At 40.6% G+C, this 21,203-nt stretch overlaps 1 protein-coding gene across 1 annotated transcript in view; it reads left to right on the top strand.

Moving 5' to 3' along the window:
• The window catches only part of ptpn13 (protein tyrosine phosphatase non-receptor type 13), a 147,444-nt gene that overhangs the window by 84,357 nt on the left and 41,884 nt on the right, over positions 1 to 21,203 (top strand). Inside the window, 10 exon segments of the mRNA XM_036587727.1 lie at positions 2,565 to 2,655; positions 9,830 to 10,031; positions 11,200 to 11,274; positions 12,463 to 12,637; positions 13,867 to 14,017; positions 15,448 to 15,586; positions 16,609 to 16,761; positions 20,064 to 20,246; positions 20,469 to 20,640; positions 21,174 to 21,203. The exon segment at positions 21,174 to 21,203 is cut by the window's right edge and continues 352 nt beyond it. Coding sequence (XP_036443620.1) covers positions 2,565 to 2,655; positions 9,830 to 10,031; positions 11,200 to 11,274; positions 12,463 to 12,637; positions 13,867 to 14,017; positions 15,448 to 15,586; positions 16,609 to 16,761; positions 20,064 to 20,246; positions 20,469 to 20,640; positions 21,174 to 21,203 — 1,371 coding nt within the window.

The raw sequence follows: 21,203 nt of genomic DNA, 5'->3' as shown, positions 1-21,203 counted from the left end.
CTGCAGTGCTGAGAATGACCCACCATCCAAATAGTACCTGCTCTGTGAGGGTCCATGGGGGTCCTGACCACTGAAGAACAGGGTAAAAGGGGGCTAACAAAGTATCAGAGAAACAGATGGACTACAGTCTGTAACTGTAGAACTACAAAGTGCACCTATATAGTAAGTGGAGCTGATAAAATGGACAATGAGTGTAGAAACAAGGAGGTGGTCAGATTGTTATGCCTGATCGGTGTATCTCTGATTTCTTTAATTTTGCCCTTAATAAAGTAAGTTATTTTTCCTAACACGAGGAGTTTTGTTCCTGATCTCAGCTCACAGTGAGTCGTACTGTGTTCTAAACCACGTCTACAAACCTGCTCCACCTTAACGAGGAGCTGGCTGTGGGTGGTGAGAAGTTCTGGGGATGTATTTACAGAAAACGTTTGGGTGACCGTTGATTTGGACACCAAACAGCTGGAGTTAGCGTAAAAAACGTGTGAACTGTGGTCTGTGCAGAATCATTATCTTCATTATCTTCATTATCGCTGTGTTCCTTCTTCTGCGCTCACCTTCACGTCCACACATGTAGTGTCCTTGTTTTTCTGAGATGTGTGCTCAGACAGGTTCAGTTGGGTGTGCGCGCTCTTATAAATCTGTTTGCGTCCATCAGAGATTAAAAAGAGGAGTAACTATCAGAAATTAGGCAGCTGTGATTGTTTATCCTGCTGATCTCTTTTTACACTTTGTGTTGTAGGTTCTCTTATCTAGCGCTGAGCTTTCTAATCATTAGACTGTATGAGCTGCAGAGAGCAGCCAAATTAATAACTTCTGTGTTCTGTCTGTGTCGTTTTCTGTTAAAATGATCATCGTGTGCTGTTAAACAGTCTTTCAGTTTACTTTCGGCAGTAGTTGCATTGATTTACAAGCGGAGAGCAGCACAGTGTAAATAAAAACAGAATGCAGCGATGTGCAAATCATTTAAACCCTATATTTCATTGAAAATGGTACAAAGACAACATTTTGAATTTGATGCCAGCAACACATTCCAAAAAGTTGGAACAGGAGCAGCAAAAGAGGGGAGGGACCATCTGGTTTATCAGCGCACAGTTCAAAAGCCAGTATTCATGATGGTGTAGGGGGCATTAGAGCACATGGCATGGGTGACGTGCACATCTGTGAAGGCACCATTAATGCTGAACGATATATACATGTTTTGGCAACATATGCTGCCATCCAGACGACGTCTTTTTCAGGGAAGGCCTTGATTATTTCAGTAAGATAATGACAAACCACATTCTGCATGTATTACAGCAGCGTTGCTCCGTATTAAAAGAGTCCGAGTGATAAACTGACCTGCGTGCAGTCCAGACCTGTCACCACTGATAACATTTGGCGCATTATGAAATGAAAAATACGACAAATGAGCCCCTGAACTGATGAGCAGCTGAAATCCTGTATCAAACAAGAACAGAAAACATTTCACTCTCTAAACTACAGCAGTGCCTCCTCAGTTCACAAACACTTAAAAAAAGAAGAGGTGATGAAACACAGTGGTAAACAGGCCCCCGTCCCAACTTTTTTGGAACGTGTTGCTGGCATCAAATTCAAAATGGGCATTAATTTATCAAAAACGTGTTGTCTTTGTACTGTTTCCAATTAAACATAGGGTTTAAATGCTTTTCACATCACTGCATTCTGTTCTTTACATTTCGCACAGCATCCCAACTTTTTCGGAAGTTGGAGTTGTCATTATGTGCAAAGAAAAAACGTTTAATGTAATTTTAAGACAGTAACAGTATTTATTTATTTATTTATTTATTTATTTATCTATTTATTCCTAGCAGTGTTCTACCCCAGTACAACCTTTGGATCTTACTTGGACACCACATTCACCCTGACACTGACGCTATGATTACGTCAGTTTAAATATTATATGTTTGAACATACTGTGTGTTCTGTTTGTCATATTTTGTAACTTTTTTGTTATGAAAGTGACTCGTTTAGATTAATCAGAGCATTGATTAAATATTCTATGGATTAATTGATTACTAAATAATCACAATACAGTCATACCTGTAAACCTTACACTGTGCGAAGTATGTTGTATTGCAGCCCTTTATAACTACGACAAAATCCCTAAGACTTGCACTCTTTTGTGTTTGTTGATTTAGTATTTATGTACTGTAGATAACCACACTATTTTTGTTTATTAATAATTATATTTAACTAATAATTTCAGAGCATGTTATTCAACAGTATTAATTCTCTTGATTTCTTTAATAAAGTTGAGTTTTTGTCATCACTAAATCAACTTTGACGATTGCTAAATTTAGTATAATAAAAATGCTTGTTCTGATTGGTCCAAAGTGACTAAAATTTGCATATTTATCATTTTGATGAATATGTAACACTGGATTTTTTTTTATCCACAATCAAAATAGGATTAGGGCTGAATTTAATAGAAAAACTGACCTTTTAGCTGCACAGTTTGATGGATTTCTTCTCATCTGTGCTCAGAAACCACGTTGACTGAATGAGAATTTCAGACTGGGGGGTTAAACTGTCTCTGTTTTCATTCACAGCTAAAAGATCGGACGAGATGAGGAGGTTTGGATCTCAGGTGGGCCTGACGGAGAGCGACGGTGTGCCGCTCGGCGCTGGACAGAGGCACAGGTAATGACCCCCACACACTCAGACCCTCATTCTCAGCCTCACTGCCTGTTATCAGATCCACTGTTAGTTTATATTGTAACAGAAGAGCAGGGCTGTAAACAGTGATGTGGAAGAGAAAGCTTTGATTTCTGATATGATAACCGAGCAAACGCCCACTAAGAGACGACCAAAACACTGTTCAGCGCTATCAGATGGTGCATTTGAAACTGTGCTGGGTTGGATTTTCACTTCCTTCTAACATCTGATCCAGTTTTTCATTGCCGCGTTCGCATTTTAAAGGGAATCGTTTTCCGAATTTCTGCAGAATTCCGGGGTTGGGATGTAAACAAAGTGAGGCAGGGTGGTCTGATACAGAGACTCAGGACGCTCCAATACCTGCCTTGTTCGGTGCCGACCTATCAAACCTTTTCTTTAGTTCGGTTCATTTGGACAGGTGTGAACACTCCACTCATACTCCAGACAACAGGACTGCAGTCTGGCAAAGAGCTGGTTCTGCTCGCTGCTGGTGGGAATGCATACCGAGTCCGATGCTGAGTCCGGTACCATACTGAGCACCTCCTTAAAATGAAGTAGTTAGTGTAAATGAGTGTAACGAACCTTAACAGATAAACCATTAAATCTATCTGATTTTAATGAAGTGCGTTAGCTCGCTCTGCTACATTAGTGAAATGGTTCTTCAGATTGAAGGAGAATATGATGTATATGGTTCTATATAGAATCTTTTTGAAAATGGTTCTATATCGAACCATTTCCTTTTAGAACAGTGGCTGTACAGTAGTGTCAAGTATGTGTGTGTTTATGATGCAGGATAGTTTTCATCAGCGGTGAATCCAGTGCTGAGAATAAGTTCCTGCTGGCTTGTTTTCCAGCTGAATATTATTCTCTCACAATGTTAATGCGCATCTTTCTTCCCCTAACAGAGGAAAATTAACCAGCCCGCCCCATTAAAAAGCATCTGGCTCTCCAGCCAATCACAGCAGCTCCTAGTAAACTACATCATTGTACTGTAAGGTGTACTGCAATTACAATATGTAGCCGTATAATCACAAAAGCAGTGTTTTGTCCACAGTGGCAGTTTACAGTCACTGCCAAACGTACGTAAAACATCTATAGGTCACGTATTCCCAGCATTAGCGTGTAGCTGACAGCAGGTCAGGCTCTAGTTAACTTTCACCCCGGGGTTAAGTGTTTCTCACACCACGCAGATTTAGAAGCTGCTGTTTCTCACGAAAAAATGTTGCTCTAAATGTTGCCCAACTTGTGTTTGACCGGAGAAATGATTCACAGGACTGATAAGATTTTCCTTCTGTCACTCCATCATCGACAGCTGCTCTCAAACCTGAAAACCTACTCGGAAGTTCCTGTCTGAGAATAATTAAGCAATAGAACCCGAGAGGGAGTGTTATCATGAGATAACAGATCATCACAGCCGTGATGTTATTGGCGATAACACACTCCTCGAGTGTTCTATTGATTTAATACAACAGTTAAATAAATACAGTAATAAATTAATAAACTGGGCCGTGAACGCGGCGTTTAATATGTTTTAATGTTCGCAGTTCCTTCACCAAATTAGAGTTCCTTAACGAGCAGCTCGTTGCTACGTCAGAGTAACAAGCTCCGCCCACTCGCTGCACAGTCTGCTGTAAGCCTCGCCTTCTGAAGTACAGACTGAGCCATAAAACTGCCACAATATCAAGTTCAGCTCAGTTTTGTCAGTTTTTGCCAGATCAGTATTAATGTTGTTTTGTTCCAGCCAGTCTGTAAAGCATCTTACAGCCCATTTAGTTTGGCGAATGGTGTTGGGTTCATTTCTGGCTGATTCCAGGTTGTTTAGCTGTTCTTCTGTCACAGCTGCCGACTGAAAAGCTGCTCAGTGGTGATGACAGTTTGGGAATTTAGTGTCGTCTCATCTTCAGACTCTGACCAAATCGGCTGTCGGTCAAATGTGATCTTAAAAGTGTCCATTTTCTGTTTGTGCCAAAGTAAGAAGTAAAAACGGTCAAATGTCTTGAGCGTCTCCTACAGCTGTCAGAGTTGCTGCTTAGCAACAGCGTCTCAGCGGAGTGATACAGTGTTTGTGAAAAACCTGTGATGTTATGGTGAAATAATAGCACAGAACGCTGCTCAACCAATCAGCTCGCGTGGCCGGGGCTACCTGTTGTATAAAAGGGCTTCAACTCGCTGCTGGTTGGTCACTTTGAGCCAGAGTTGGTTCCTCTGTTCGGTTCCTGTCCTGGACAGTCATCACTGGTGGTAACGAAAGCGTGTTGTCATTATATATGAATCATTTCTGACTCGTAGCTTTTTGAAGCCAGTAGGGAAACTGAGGAAAGTGCAGAATCTGAAACTGTGCTGTTAGAAGAGGAGATATTTTATTATGATTTTAATTTGATGAAATGAATTCAGTCTCGATTTGCGAAAGAAAGCCATGCTTTACAGTTTTGCCTTGTTCGTCACTTCTTGACGTTGAAGACAGAAACCCGTCAGTACAGAATGTAAATGGGATGTAAATGTTACTCATTTACATTTATATTATTACTGAAGGGTTAAAGTCGAGTCACAGGTTATTTCTACGGCGCTTTTTACAGCAGGTGTCTTCACAAAGCAGCTTTCCAGAAAAATCCAGGTCTGAGTCCCGATGAGCTTCACCAGTGGAGACAAAGCCGAGTGGAGTAGCTGAAACTGATTAAGTCTGAATGTGCTGATGTAGTGCAGTGGGTTCAGTTTCTGCAGCTCTCCGTTCACTGCTAGCTTTCCCAGCTATACTCTTAAAATAGATGGTTCTTCAAGGGTTCTTTGGTGAAGACAGTGGTTCTGTATAGAACCGTGAACACTCAAAGAATCCTTTACGTGATTAAAGAGGTATTTGCATCATTTGGTTCTATATAACACCAAAAAGGTTTCTGCTATTGCTGCAGTGTCAAGCCTCACTCTTAAAAGATGGTTATTCAAGAGTTCTTTAATAAAGAAAATGGTTCTGAAAAGAACCATGAACTCTCAAAGAACCCTTTGCATGATTAAAAGGTTCTTTGCATCATAAAAGGGTTCTTAAGAATGTGTTGTACATGGTTCTCTGTAGAACCTTTTTGAAATGGTTTCTATACAGCACCCAGAAGAGTTCTTCTATTGTTACAACGTCAAGCTTGTACACTATAGAGGAACCCTTTTGGGTGCTATATAGAACCCTTTTCAAAAAGGTTCTGTATAGAATCATCTACAGCACACTGTCCATCAATCTGAAGAACCTTTTCATGATGCAGAGAACCCTTCAATCATGTAAAGGGTTCTTCGAGTGTTTGTGGTTCTTTCATGGCTGTGATAGACTGGCGTTGCCCTCTTCCTCATGGAAATGAATCTGTATCTCTAATAGTACATTCTTTAAAATTATGCTTTTCAAGGGTTCCTTAGTAAAGACAGTGGTTCTGTATAGAACCGTGAACACTCAGAGAACCCATTGCATGATTAAAGAGTCCTTTGCATCATGAAAGGATTCTTAAGTGTGTGTTGTGTAGGTGCTATATAGCACTCAAAAGGGTTCTTCTATTGTCACGATGTCAGGCTTCTATACTATAGAGGAACGCTTTTGGGTGCTGTATAGAACCTTTATGGAACATTTTTAAAAAGGTTCTGTATAGAATCATCTACAGCACACTGTCCATCAATCTGAAGAACCTTTTCATGATGCAGAGAACCCTTCAATCATGTAAAGGGTTCTTTGAGTGTCCATGGTTCTTTCATGGCTGCGATGTCAGGCTGCTATACTATAGAGGAACGCTTTTGGGTGCTATATAGAACCTTTATGGAACATTTTCAAAAAGGTTCTATATAGAACCATATACAACACGTTCTCCATCAATCTGAGGAATCATTTCATCATGCAAAGAACTATTTAAGCATGCAAAGGGTTCTTTGAGTGTTCATGGTTCTATATTGTCTTTACTAAAGAACCCTTGAAGAACATCTTTTTAAGAGCACATACTGAAGACAAAGATGAATATGAGAATACGAGGCTTTACTGGCTGATATCAGAGTTTTTACCCCATTAGCTGGCAGATCTGTGCTGTTGTGATTCAGTGCAGATGCTGAAGCTTTTGTTGCGAAGTTGCCTGCAAGTTGCAGCAGCTCCTGCTCGGGGCTTAAATCATTAAAGGAGAAGCTGCTCTGAGACCAGTCAGTCCTGACCTGCGTCATTCTCCCCTCCACGCCTGCCTTTGGCTTCCGGTACTCCCTCACAGCTCCCTCTAGTGGTGGTGTCCTAGACTGGAGGTTGGAAGGTGCTGCTGGGCACTGTTGCCATGTGTCGGCTCTGTGAGTGAAGTTAATGAGTTCTAGACTGTGTAGCTGTTCTCCGGTTCACGCTACAGAAACTCACACTGCCTGAGGCTGCTGACTGGCCTTCTGCGGTGGTCACATGCCCACCGGTTAAGCTGCTACTAATCACAGCATTACGGTTTTCCTAAAGAGATCTAAACATTGCTGTGTGATCTCTCAGCTGATTAATGTGGACATTATTTCTTTTAAAAGCTGCTCAAAAAAGCCAAACGCACTTCAAACAGTTCCTTTATTTCTGACTGAGAAGTTAATGAGTAGAAGTCGTGGCCTTAGGCAGCGACTGCTGATTAAAAATCAGAATTTAATCTGCTTTAATTACATGCGCCACAACCTTTCCCAATCTGCAAGCACTTTAAAGGGAAATTCCACCCATTCTTTCAAACTTTCTGCATACTTGAATCGTCAAGGTGTAAACCAAGTCATTCAGAGTGGTTTAATGTTAATATGAACGTTGTTTCTTTTGAAAGCTGTACAAAAAAGTTCTACTTCAGTTTTGATTTAAAATCAGAATTTAGACTGCTTTAATTAATCGCATCATAGCCTCCGTTACTAAAGCCCTTAATAGTGGAATTCCACCCATTTTTCAAACATTTCAGTATTCAAAAGTGGTTCAGGGTGGTTTGGTTTCTAGAGAAACTTACCGAGTCAGAACTGTTCACAGTGGTGGTGATAGGAACCAGACGTCCACCTCTAAAAGCTCCCTCACAGAAAGTTCCTACATGAAATGGTTATGAATTCACTGCCTGATGACTGAGACACTGTTTTATGATAGTTTAGAGAACTTAAACTCCATTCATGGTGGAGGGATACATGCAGGGCACTGTGAGGCAAAATAGTCCCCAAAGAAAACTTATTATTTCAGATTTTCCACTATTTTCCATCATCAACATTCCATATAAACTCAGAAGACTCGTGTAGGTTCACTGGTGGTTCTGGATAGTAAATAAAATGTCTATATCTGTGTTGTAGTCATGGCGACCCCTGGTTCCTATCACCACCACTGTAAAGACATCTGAGTCTGTACAATCAACCATTTCATAGAAGCATTTTCCCCTTTAAATTCAGCATAAATGGTAAATTAACTCATATTCCGTCGATACTCTGATGCGTTTGTGATGGAAGCTCTGTGTCAGTGAGGCTCTCTGAGCTACCTAGACATTTTCTGGTTCACTGGTTTACAGTGATGTCATCAAAAATCAGAAGATGTTCAGCAGCGGAGAAGAAGCCATTACATTTTTAATGGAAGACAAGGAGACAAGAACTTAGTCTTGTTTAATATGACGTAAAATGACTTTAAAGGGAGTTTTGAACATTTTGCATAACTTAGAATTGATAAAAAGGTGTATACGGATATTTTTAAGTGTATAAATCTAAGTAGAGCAGGTTTTATGTGCTCTTTGCAGAGACGTTTTAGACATCCAGACTCTTTCACATTTGATGACTGTGGTAGTTCACCTTGGAGCCAGAGCACATGGGATGCGATCAGTTCCCGTGTGGGTGATATTTATATGCTTTAAATCCCATTTGTGCTTTTTAGCTTCTCAGTAGAACTAGAACCGGCTCTAGGGCCTTAATCAGTGCCCCTGAGGACTGTTACCATTGAGTTCTGTGTTCTGTGTTGAGCTCGTCCCACTTTTCTCTACTTTAATGTGGTGTAAAAGTACATAATATGCGCTGCTCTGTGCACACTGTGTACATGTACACTGCAAATGTGCACATCTTCAGTATTTATTACTGTACAGAACAATGTTTGCAGATCTTTCATGCAATTAGACATATGTTTTGTTCTGCTCTTTATATTGTAGATGCTCCCCTTTGGTGACATCAGGCGACATGAATTGCAATTTCGTTGTTTTGCGGATGATGTGCAGATCTGTATCGCTGCTGTCGGAAGAAAACCTCGTATCTCCATTTTTGTTGTTTTTTCAGTTTTTGACATAATTTAAAAAATGCCTGTTGCTCTTTACATTGTGTGTAAATTTCATGATGAATGGCCCAAAAGAAACGGCCCAAAACGACTTGGAAAAAACTCTGGTTCCATTGACTTACATTAAAAGTAAAGTAGGTTTTTTCCTTCTCCTGTAAAGTTACCCTTTTGGAGATATGAGGTTTTCTTCCAACAACAGCGATATATATACTATAAATACCATCTCGCAGTTTACCGCCCTCAGTTTTGATGAATTGTTTAGCTGGTGTGAGGACGTGGATGATTGAGAACTTCCTGAGTCTGAATAGTAACAAGTCGGAGGCCATATTAATTGCCTCTCCAGCTACAACCCGCCCAGCTAGTCGTAGAACCCACCTTTTCCAGCTGGTTTTTGGGTGAACCAGAATTGTGATTTTTGTAAATTATGTGTAGCGTTTTTGCATATTTGTACATGCTATTTTTTTTTTTTTGTTATTTTTATGGTACAGTGTGCTTGGATGTCTTGAATGGCGCTTATCAAATAAAATTTTATTATTATTATTATTATTAAATTGAAGGTTTTAGTAACCAAAGGTTATAATTAAACACTCGTTATTTGAAGCCAAAGCAAGCCTGACGTTGCTACGAGCTGCAAGAAAGTGGCATTGCTCTGAATGACTATTAATAAAAATGTCATTTTACTGTTAAAATGGTGGTTCAGGTGAGTTAAACTATGAAAATTATGAAAGCGTAATGCTACATGCTTCTATAAACGCTTCCAAAGGCGTTTATGAAAGACACTTATAGCTGAACTCCGCTGTATCAGTGGAAAACACCTTGTTTTTTTTTGTTTTTTTTGGAGGGGGGTTTAATGTTCTTGGCAATTGACGATGTTGTGGTTCTGATCTGTTCCTTTGTGTCCTCTGAGTGCAGACTGTATGATCGTGGGCAGGAGGAGCTGATTGGGACGGACCTGCTGATGCACAGGCCAGACGAGATCCGCAGGCTTCAGGCCCGTCTGTCTCGGGCCAGCCTTTATCCCAGCGACGACCCCCGCGCTTCCATCGCCGACCTGCGGGAACCGCTACGGACCAACCTGCTGGACACGGGTGGCCTGCAGCCTCGCAAAGCCAAAGTCAGTAATTCATATGGATAGACGCTGATATGTTTGTTTGTGTTGTATATAAAGTGTTAAGATTAACTCAGTGTGTGAGGTGTAAACTGAGAGATTCAGAGAGGTTTGGTGTGAAATGGTTCAGATGTCTTTACAGTGGTGGTGATAGGAACCAGGGGTTGCCATGACTACAACACAGATATAGACATTTTATTTACTATCCAGAACCACCAGTGAACCTACACGAGTCTTCTGAGTTTATATGGAATGTTGATGATGGAAAATAGTGGAAAATCTGAAATAATAAGTTTTCTTTGGGGACTATTTTGCCTCACAGCGCCCTGCATGTATCCCTCCACCATGAATGGAGTTTAAGTTCTCTAAACTATCATAAAACAGTGTCTCAGTCATCAGGCAGTGAATTCATAACCATTTCATGTAGGAACTTTCTGTGAGGGAGCTTTTAGAGGTGGACGTCTGGTTCCTATCACCACCACTGTGAACAGTTCTGAGTTTATCTAGAACAGAGAACCGCTCTGAATACATCTTAATAATTTAATCATATATAAATGTTGAAAAATCAGTGCACTTCTCGTCAGGTGCACCCATTACTGATACAAGTGTTGAGTTGCGCACAGCTTGTATAATCTCTAGAAGTCCCTAGAAAAGCACCAATAGAATGAGACGCTCTGGATCAGCTGCACATGACCCTAAGGTCTCCATGTCCAGTGCCAAGCGTGGGCTAGAGGGGTTTAAAGCCCCCCAGCATTGGGCTGTGGAGCAGTGGAACGGTGTTCTCTGGAGTGATGGAGCTCCATCCAATACCTTTAGTTGGAGTGATCCAGAACTGACCATCCAACATCAGTACCTGACCTCACTAATGCTCAATCAAATCTTCACAGCAGTGTTCAACATCTAGTGTAAAGCCAAAAGAGTAGAGGCTGTTACTGCAGCACAGACTCACTATTAACACCTTCATTCCAGAAGAAACTCCTCAGACTTTCATATTTAGTTATTAATCTTCAGTAACCAGTATGAATTATTCAGTAACCGCTGTAAGTTGTGTAGTGTGGGCGTATATACAGACCCTCGGAGTGTACGTGGGGAATTAAAGATGATATTAGCTTCTGTACAGTTGTTTTCTGTCTGAGCTGCTCTCTGTTTAACTGCACTGTCCCTCTCTCTGCAGAACGTCTTCGGTCCAGAGTTTGTGAAGATGGCCAGTGAACCCTGTGTGGTTTTGAATGTCCCCGCCTCCATCATGGTAAGACCTGCCTGCTTAAATTTAAATAACTTTACATGTCTTGTCCTTTATGCTCTTGACAAATCCACTGCTCACATCTACATTTCATGGTTTATTCGTTCCAGTATGTTAAACTCAATGAGTAAAAAGAAATTGTATACTGAAATTTGCAGATCAGCGTGTTCTCTGTAGAGGAACTGTTTACCTGTGTTAACTTGTTTACTCTTAGAAAATCAACAACAACACGGAATTTGACAAACGTTTGCATATGACTGTATACATTACCACTGAAAGGTTTGGTATCAGTGATCTGTTTTGCTCACCTTTATAAAGCCTGTAACTGGAAACTCTGTGCTGTCTTGGCCAGGTCTGCCTTCAAAAAGGGACTTTAATCTCAAGGGTCTGTCTGGTTAAATAACGGTTAAATTAATAAAATAGCAAATATTGTTGTTGCAGTAGACAGTAACGTACCGCAGCCTGTTTAGCGCTGCATTGTGTCTCTGTGAGTGTTTAATAATGCATTTAGTAATCCAAAACTGCAGAAAATCAGACTGTGTCAGTAACTGGTTCAGTGTGTTTACGCTTAATAATCTGATAACTGCAGAAAATCAGACTGTGTCAGTAACTGGTTCAGAGTGTTTACACTTAACAATCTGATAACTGCAGAAAATCAGACTGTGTCAGTAACTGGTTCAGTGTGTTTACGCTTAATAATCTGATAACTGCAGAAAATCAGATTGTGTCAGTAACTGGTTCAGTGTGTTTACGCTTAATAATCTGATAACTGCAGAAAATCAGACTGTGTCAGTAACTGGTTCAGTGTGTTTACGCTTAATAATCTGATAACTGCAGAAAATCAGATTGTGTCAGTAACTGGTTCAGTGTGTTTACACTTAATAATCTGATCAGAAAATCAGATTGTGTCAGTAACTGGTTCAGTGTGTTTACGCTTAATAATCTGATAACTGCAGAAAATCAGATTGTGTCAGTAACTGGTTCAGTGTGTTTACACTTAATAATCTGATCAGAAAATCAGATTGTGTCAGTAACTGGTTCAGCGTGTTTACATTTAATAATCTGATCAGAAAATCAGATTGTGTCAGTAACTGGTTCAGCGTGTTTACACTTAATAATCTGATCAGAAAATCAGATAGTGATTATGAAGTGCATGTAAACACACTCAGTGTCTCCGTGTGTTTGTGTCTGTAGAATAAGCGAGGGAAGGTGGAGGAGAGCCAGAGGAAGGTGGGCGTGGTGCTGCTGAACGGTCAGAAGCTGGAGGTGAGCTGTGATGTGAAGGCCGTGTGTAAAGACGTGCTGGACATGGTCATCGCTCACGTGGGCCTGGTGGAACATCACCTGTTCAGCCTGGCCTTCCTCAGAGGTGAGACACAAATCTCTACAACCTCAGCAACCAGATACTGGTTTGTTCAGAGTTTCTCCATCTGTATAACTGTAGAGGTGGGCGATACGGCAAAATGCAATATCACGATACTTCAGGCAGTTTATGATACACGATGTATTACAATATTTATGTTTTCTGACATCTGATGAGTTGGAACAGACAAACTATATTCACACACAGGTTTTCAAGTGTGGACGGTTAGCTAACCATACTCAGGGCCACAGAACTGGTCAGTGGGCTGAAGTATTGATTTGGCTGTTCACTGGTTGGTTCTACGTTCATGTCGAAATTGTGCTGAAATTGCATCCTACTGCGTTGTTTCAAGGCTGAACGTGAAAGGGCTGGGGGAGGTTTATACATCATGTTTAACACTCCAACGAATACGAAACAGTGGATTAGCAGCTTTGAAACACAGTTTGTTTAAAACTGAGTTGTTAATCTAAGTTTACATCGTCAGCTAAGCTACATTAGCAGACTCCTTCCAGCTGTGCGCCTTCACACCACTGCTTTTTTCCCCAGGGTGACCTCATTCATTTCACACATTGTTTATATGAATTCATTTTTAAGAATGTTTCATCATTTAATGTCTGTTTTTATGCACTTACATTTCATAAAACTTAAAATAAAATCCAGGAAAACACTACGGAAAACGTACGTATAAGAGTGTTGGCTTAGTTATGGCCAAAAAAACGTATTTTGGTTGCTAGACAGATTTTGGAGATTCCAACCAATCATTACATCCCGTATGACTTTGGGTGTTTCTGCAATAACTAGTGTTGTACAAACTCCTGCAGTCCTACATTGTGTAGGTTTTCCTCATGAAGAGTGAAAACGGCTTATACTTCATTTATGGGCTGTATGTACTGTAGGGGTGAATGTTGTGTTTTGAAACTTCAACCATGTTTACATGCTGCAGCAAACTGCTTTATTTTAATAAACAATTTTTTTCTGTTATGTGGGCCCTTTGAAGTTCGTATAATCTGTCTGTTAAACGTGTAATAATGCAGTAATAATGCAGTAATAATAGTATTGCTGAGGTTAGAGAGGTTTTGTTTGCTGCTGTTGTTCTTGATTGTTGGATTCATACAGATATGACTTCTTCTTTTGTGATGAAGGTTCTTTTTAGGTCTCACTCATTAGCAACCAGGAAGCCGTCAGCCGGTTTTCAAAGCGAGCTGATCACTCATTTGTTCGTTTCTGCCTTTCAGATGACGAGTTCTTCTTCATCGACTCGGACACCAAACTGTCGAAGGTGGCGCCCGACGGCTGGAAGGAGGATCCCAAGAAGAAGAAAACCGACGTCAGCTTCAACTTGTTTCTGCGCATCAGGTTCTTCCACGACGACGTGAACTTCATCCAGTGAGTAATACGAGAGCGTTCGAGCCTGCGGCACCTGCCGGAACACGCTCGATATTTCTGATCCTCTGACTCGGCACTAGATTGCCTCGGGGCTAATCAGGGTGAGCACGCTGTGATTCAGGTTTACAGGATACCATCCTGCATAACAGCGTTGGGGGAACGCTTCAGCACTTCAGTCTGATTTCTAACTGACACTCCTGTCTCTCTGCCCTAACTTAAAAAAACAGAAAACAAGCTGCAGAAAACGGGGGATGGGCTACTGATGGGCGTTTCAGACCAGGACTGCAGCAAATATTCAATAAAACTCTTTAAAACTCTGCGATGTTTGAAAAGGACAAAGCGATTAGAGGAACCAAAACTTTCACCTGTTTTTATGAAACCTCACACTTCAGTGCGTCAGTTTTTATCAGTCGGAGTGGAAACAAAGCTGTGTTTATGAAGCTGAACGCCAGCCGGTCAGCAGTGGCAGCGCAAAGACAGAGATTTATGGTTCGAATTGTTTTTGTTTGTTTTATTTTATTTTATTGACACCGTCTTTTCCTGCGAAATCGGTGTACTAATTTGTGAGTACCAATTTGTGTCTAATCAGAGTCTGAGCTCCCATGAGCGTCACAAAAAAAAGCTCCCTAAGAGTGAGAGGAAGAACCGCTGAGAGGAACCAAGACTCAAAAGGGGAACCTTTTATTGTACATATTGAAAATAGAGTCATTGCACAAAACTATTTAGATGGACCTGATGACTGTTAGAGGCCGAGGCAGGTTAATCTAATGTCATTTTGTGCTAATTGGTGCTAATTGCTGTGACTGTAATTGTTTATCAGTGATGTTTTTGCATTACCTCATACAAAAAGCTTATCAACAGTAAATAATGGTGATATGAATTAAAAATTTTATTTAATTTTGAGCTTTTCTTTGCTTCACTAGTAGAGGATGGAGGTCAGACTTCAGCATGGGATGTTTAACATTAGATAGAAACTGATTTTTATATAAAAATCTTAATATGCTTTTTGATTTTTTTTATTATTTCATGATTATTGGAATATTTTGAAAATATTCACAGCACACTTACTCTGGATTATTAGTAGTGTATTTCAAATCACTGGATTTTATTTTATTTTACTATAACCTGATGAGTTGGGCTGATATCAGCAGAAAATGCTGGATCGGATATCTGGCCAAAAAATTGGATCCAATAATAAGTCATGTAATCACGTCAGTAGTTCCAGTATAGTATATAAATATATATATATCATAGAAATATTTAATTTCACGCGTTTGGGCTGATGCTCGAGGTTGCAGTATAGATTTTGGAAAATAAAGCGGTTTTGTGCGATGTCTACTAACAGCCCTTAGATTTGTAGCAGTCGTTGGTTAAACCTTCACATTTCTACCCTGTTTGTACTGAACGATCCTCCTTCTGTTTCCCACAAGGCACTTCATGACCAAACACCAGTACTACTTACAGCTGCGGAAGGATATTTTGGAGGAGCGGCTGCGCTGTGACATGGAGAATGCGATGATCTTGGCCTCTCTGGCACTGCAGGCAGAGTTTGGTGACTACCAGTCTGAGGTAACCCCCCTCACCATTAACGGGGACCTGTTATCCTCAGCTTTAACCCGTAATTTCATTTTTAGGCTCTACTGTAATCAATTTACAGCTTCAGTGTTCCAAAAGCACATTTTCCTCACACTGTTCATCTCTGTTCACCCTCTGTCTGAAGCGCTCTGTTAGAGCACCTGTGTATGTAAGCCACGCATCCCGATGAGCCCAGTGTGCTCTGATTGGTCATCTTTTCCACTCTGATCTGATAAGTCAACCCGGTTCTGCCCCCCATGTTCCGCCCCTGTCCTACAGTCCTTCTAGTCCTCAGTTCAGTGTCTGCAGACTCGCTCCCTCTATGTGCATCTATAAAACCGGTTTACTGCAGAAAAGTAGTTTGTTTGGAATTTACATGTGATGATGGTCAAAGCTTTGTAACTTATCGGTTTTTGTGTTTGTTTGTTTACACCATTTGAACATGCCAGCTGTCTTTTACATTGTGTGAGCGCTCCAATAGTTTTAATATTTCTGAAGAACATGTAAACAGAGTCATTCAGAGTGGTTTGGTGTGAAACACTCTGTTCTAGATAAACTTACCGAGTCAGAACTGTTCACAGTGGTGGTGATAGGAACCAGACGTCCACCTCTAAAAGCTCCCTCACAGAAAGTTCCTACATGAAATGGTTATGAATTCACTGCCTGATGACTGAGACACTGTTTTATGGTAGTTTAGAGAATTTAAACTCCATTCATGGTGGAGGGATACATGCAGGGCGCTGTGAGGCAAAATAGTCCCCAAAGAAAACGTATTATTTCAGATTTTCCACTATTTTCCATCATCAACATTCCATATAAACTCAGAAGACTCGTGTAGGTTCTCTGGTGGTTCTGGATAGTCTTTACGTCTTTATGTTGAATCATTCCACAACAGTGACTTTGTTTACCTCTTTATAATTGAACTACAGAGCAAGTCATTGAAATCTACTCACAGTTTCAGTAGTTTAGAAGATTTTTATAAGGTTTAATGGGGTTCTTCTCCTGCTCTCTCTCAGCTCCATGGAAAGACGTATTTCCGGACGGAGCATTACCTGCCTGCCTATGTGATGGATAAGCTGGACCAGAGCTCCATTAAGGAGGAGCTTTCCAAACTACACAGCACGTATTACGGCGCCAAAGAGGACGAGGCTGAATATGAGTTCCTCAAGGTGCGTATGCTCTGCTGCTGCACCAGACCAAAGGTTTGAACACCTCTGAGCTCGTTTACCTGTTTGATTTTCTCAGTGAAAACAAGTTAACGCATCCTCTACAGGGAACAAACGTAAAAGTGCCACAGAGCTTTATTCAGTGTTTTAAACAGTTCTCTGATGTTACAAAGAAGGTCTGTGTCTTTGTTTAGGGTGAAAAATGCCCTGATGTGGTTTTACACGCCCAGTTACAGCCCTGTGATTTGGCCCTAGAATGAAACAAGCTGTTCTCCTTTTTTAGGGACTCATGAATAATCTGCTCTGATTGGCTGGTTTACAGTGAGGCTTTGTGACGGCTCACGCAGAAGCAACATGTGAAAATAAACACAGCAGGAAATAAAATGAACCTCTGTGTAAATCAGCTCCTCATACTGTTCTGTTAGCTATGCTAGTTACTGTGAGCGTGCTAGTAGCTAACGTTAGCTACACGAGCTACTCGCTTTCAATCTCAACAACAACACAAAGTGAATTAAAGCTGTTATTTTACTATGAAGCTCTCAGTTTAGATGATCAGCTTCATCAGACAGTGATACAGTCTCTCAGCAGGGCTGCTTACAGGCTGCTGTTGGGGTTGTGGTGCTAATAAAGGTGGAGCTGCGTCTCTTCAGGGTCAAACGCTGAGCGAAGCTGCTCGATGCTGTCTGAGCTCTGAGAAACTCTCTGGAGTGAAATGAGCAGAGAAACTAACAGCTCTGAGTTAAAGCTGTCGGGATCCTGTTAGAGATGCGGGAGCTGAAGTTCCTGTTCAACAGCTTGGTTTGAGAATTTTCAGTTCCACCTTAAATGGAGCTGCAGTTACATTCTGGTGCCTGTACAAGCTGCAGCATTTAAGGTGGAACATTCGATGAAGAAGCTGTGAACAGGAAGCCCTTCAGCCTGGATTAAAGATGATCTTCAGCTGACAGTTCGGTTCTTGTGAAGGGAATGAAAAGTGCTGACGTTCCTTCACAGCCTGGAGCTGCATTTCTGCACTCAGTCGGCCTTTTTCATTGCTGCTGCTCTGTTGTTGTCGTTGTTTCGCTGGACTAGAACGTGGGCCGGTGTATGTAAATTTAGGGCATAAATAAGAGTCCAGACTGTTACATAACAGTTCAGGATTTTGGAATCGGCGCCTTTTACTGCCTCTTCTACAAACGCAGGATCTGTATCTGAAGGAGGAGACAGCAGAGTTTGGGGTTCACAGTGTCTCAGTTCCATGTACTGAACTCTCCTTAATCAGTGATTCCAGTGCAAATCCTATGACACTATACAACATACTGGGGAAAAAATTAACATAAGCTGTGGCCTGTGCAGAAGTTATACCACATTTTATATCTTATTATTTTCCAATGTGTTAAACTCTGCAAATAAATAGAAACTGTGCACTAAAATATGTAGACAAAATTCCATATTTAAAGAAAATAAACAGTAACTGTGCATTAGGATGTGCAGGTTCTGCGTTCATTTCAAAAATAAAAAAAAACATAATTTGATCAGTGGTGCACAAACTTTTGAATATGACTGTATAAATAGTAAATTTCCATTAATGTGTAATTTACATTATCAGTAAAAATTATAGAATTTATAGGGGTTTATTCCACTTTTGACCAAGTGAAAAAATGTATAATATTTTTAGTTGTTACTACAGTCTTGGATAAATATGCCATTATTCTGTTTTATATTAAATTTAATGAAAATATGATTTTATGTGTGTACAGATGTTGTGCTTGCTAGTCATGTACTGAGTTCTGCTCAAAATTAGCTATAATGGTAAAATTGTGCACTGAAACTGAAAAACATTAGTTTAAGTTTATACGTGATTATATGATGTCTGTGATTAAAATGGTAGTTGGAGCGCAGAAGAATAAACAGTTTGAACTTCTCATTTAAGAAAACAGCCTCAAGCTGATCTGAGTCAGTCTGAGCTCAGATTTACTGAAGTCTTTCGTTCCCCCGAGATTTTTAGCAGCTATTTGTAGCATCAGTGATGAAAGCCAGATCTCTGCGCTGCGTCCAGATGTACGTTTTTGGCTGATGTTCTTCTGGACAGAAACTCCAGCTTGGCCAGACTTGTAGCTCGGGGCAGGGAACCGAGAGGAACCCAGAATCTCAGCTGTGTGTTTTTCCCTCTTAAACACAGCACAGCTGCAGCGCGTCGACAGATTCTCACTGATACGTCTAACATGCGCACGGCTAATGACCAATTATATACTCAGTTATATTTGACGTTTCATACTTTATCACCTGTTATTAGAAGCTGATTCACAGGCTGTTTCTATTACAGCGTCTTTAAGACTCACTTACTTAGGTGAACATTTTTCAAATGCCTGTATCTGCGAATAAGAAGCCAACATGAGTTTGTTCATTTATTTAATTAATTAATTGTATTGTTTAATGAAATACTATTTAAAGTATCGTAGTATACCGATCTACTGAATCAGTTCAAACTGCACTCACACAGTAAAAAACCTAATTTAAAAAACAGTGAAGTTTTCAGATCTTAGATAATCACATGAATTATGTTCTGAAACCCAGGACATTAATAGAGATAGTAATAAGCTAAATGTATATAAAATCATCATTTAGCATTTTTAGGGTACTTTCTATTGGGAGGAGAAAATAATAAATAATGAAAATAATATATTATTTTGTTTTATTTTCATTTTATTTTTTAATTTCTTTTAAAGTGAAGTTGAAAGATTTAGATTTAATACAAATTTTTAATTAAAAAATTCTTATTTTATAACCAAATTATTTTAATGATGAAAGTGTTTGATGTAGTATGTAAACACTGTTAAAGTTTCAAAATACCATTATATTTACAGTATGTAGAGTCCACAAGTGGAAACTAAGACACAAAAAAGAGCCCATTTTCAATTCACTGTAATGTCATGAAAAAACAAATAATTGGCATATACTGCAGTTTAGCCCCGCCCACTCTCACTGAGGTTATAAGGAGTCAGCCTGTTTAATTCTAGTTGATAAAAATTGGAAAATGATCGTGTAAAAATGAATTATACTATTTTTGGTGCCATAAACTTTATAACTGAAGCTCAGGGAGTAAAACACACAGAAAAATGCAAATAAAATACGCAATAAAAACAGGACGGGCCGTGTAAATTAGTAAAATACACACAGAGAGATGCTGATTCGCTGATGAATAAAAGGCTTTACGTTTTTAACTGAAAAATAAGAGATAATAAAATATGAAGGACTGTATTTGAGGCTCTCTGGATTGAAGTGTGTGTGAGATGATTAAGTAGTGCTGGTGTTTGTGTGTGAAGGTGAGTCAGCGGCTGACCGAGTACGGCGTTCACTTCCACCGCGTCCTGCCGGAGAAGCGCTCTCAGACTGGCATCCTGCTGGGCGTCTACTCCAAAGGCGTCCTCATCTTCGAGGTCCTGAATGGAAATCGGACTCCGGTGCTGAGGTTTCCCTGGAGAGACACCAAGAAGATCTCCTTCACGGTAAGACCTGAGAGCGTCTGCACGCTGCTTTACTGATCTATCGGACCTGAACGCACGACTCTAGATCCTGAGTATGGACTGAGATCTGTGAGGTTTCACAGCACTAGTGTGTTAATATCAGCGTAATCGAATGTGATAAATACAAATAATTTCATTTTGAAATAAAGTGCTCATAAAAAACTTTACCCTTTTAGCTTCACACAGTCTGTGTTTGTGTTACAGAAGAAGAAGATCTGCCTGCAGAACACGTCAGATGGGATCAAACATCTGTTCCAGACGGACAGCCAGAAGACCTGCCAGTACCTGCTGCAGCAGTGCACCGCCCAGCACAAGTTCCACCTGCACCTGAAGACCAGGCAGAGCAACCAGGAGCTGCAGGAGCTTCAGGAGCTGGGTACTGACCCAACACCAGCACCACAGCTAGAGCGTTCACACCTAAAACCTGGCGCACCGTTAGTGTCCTCGGCACCAATGGCCTGAATCGCTCTTAGACCCCGTCTACACCTGCTCACTTCCTGTGCCCAGTAACTGGATTGTGTCCTGATCTGATTGTAGCCACATGCATTTAAACTCTGTATGAATCTCTGGTTAGTCAGACTGAAATCCGATTACTGTGTGGGATGGAATATGCAAATCTGCTCGTTATGCTGCAACCAATCACCGACTAGGAGGGGTTTCAGTTGTACTGGGAGGGGTTTCAGTTGTACTAGGATGAGTTTCGGTTGTATTGGTAGGAGTTTTGGTTGTACTGGGAGGGGTCTTGGTTGAATTGAGAGGAGTTTCAGTTGTACTGGGAAGAGTTTGGGCTGTACTGGGAGGAGTTTTGATTTTTGTCTCCCTTTTTGATTTTTTCTCTCTTTTTTTCCTCTCTCTCTCTCTCTCTCTCTCTCTCTCCCCCTCCCCCTCTTTCTCTCTCTCTCTCTGTAGAAAACTCCCCTCTGAGAGGTCCAGACAGTT

The sequence above is a fragment of the Colossoma macropomum genome, unplaced genomic scaffold (assembly GCF_904425465.1).
Source record: "Colossoma macropomum unplaced genomic scaffold, Colossoma_macropomum, whole genome shotgun sequence".
NCBI classification, from domain to species: Eukaryota; Metazoa; Chordata; class Actinopteri; order Characiformes; family Serrasalmidae; genus Colossoma; species Colossoma macropomum.
Note: the sequence above shows the minus strand (reverse complement) of the source record. Positions and strands in the feature narration are given on the sequence as shown.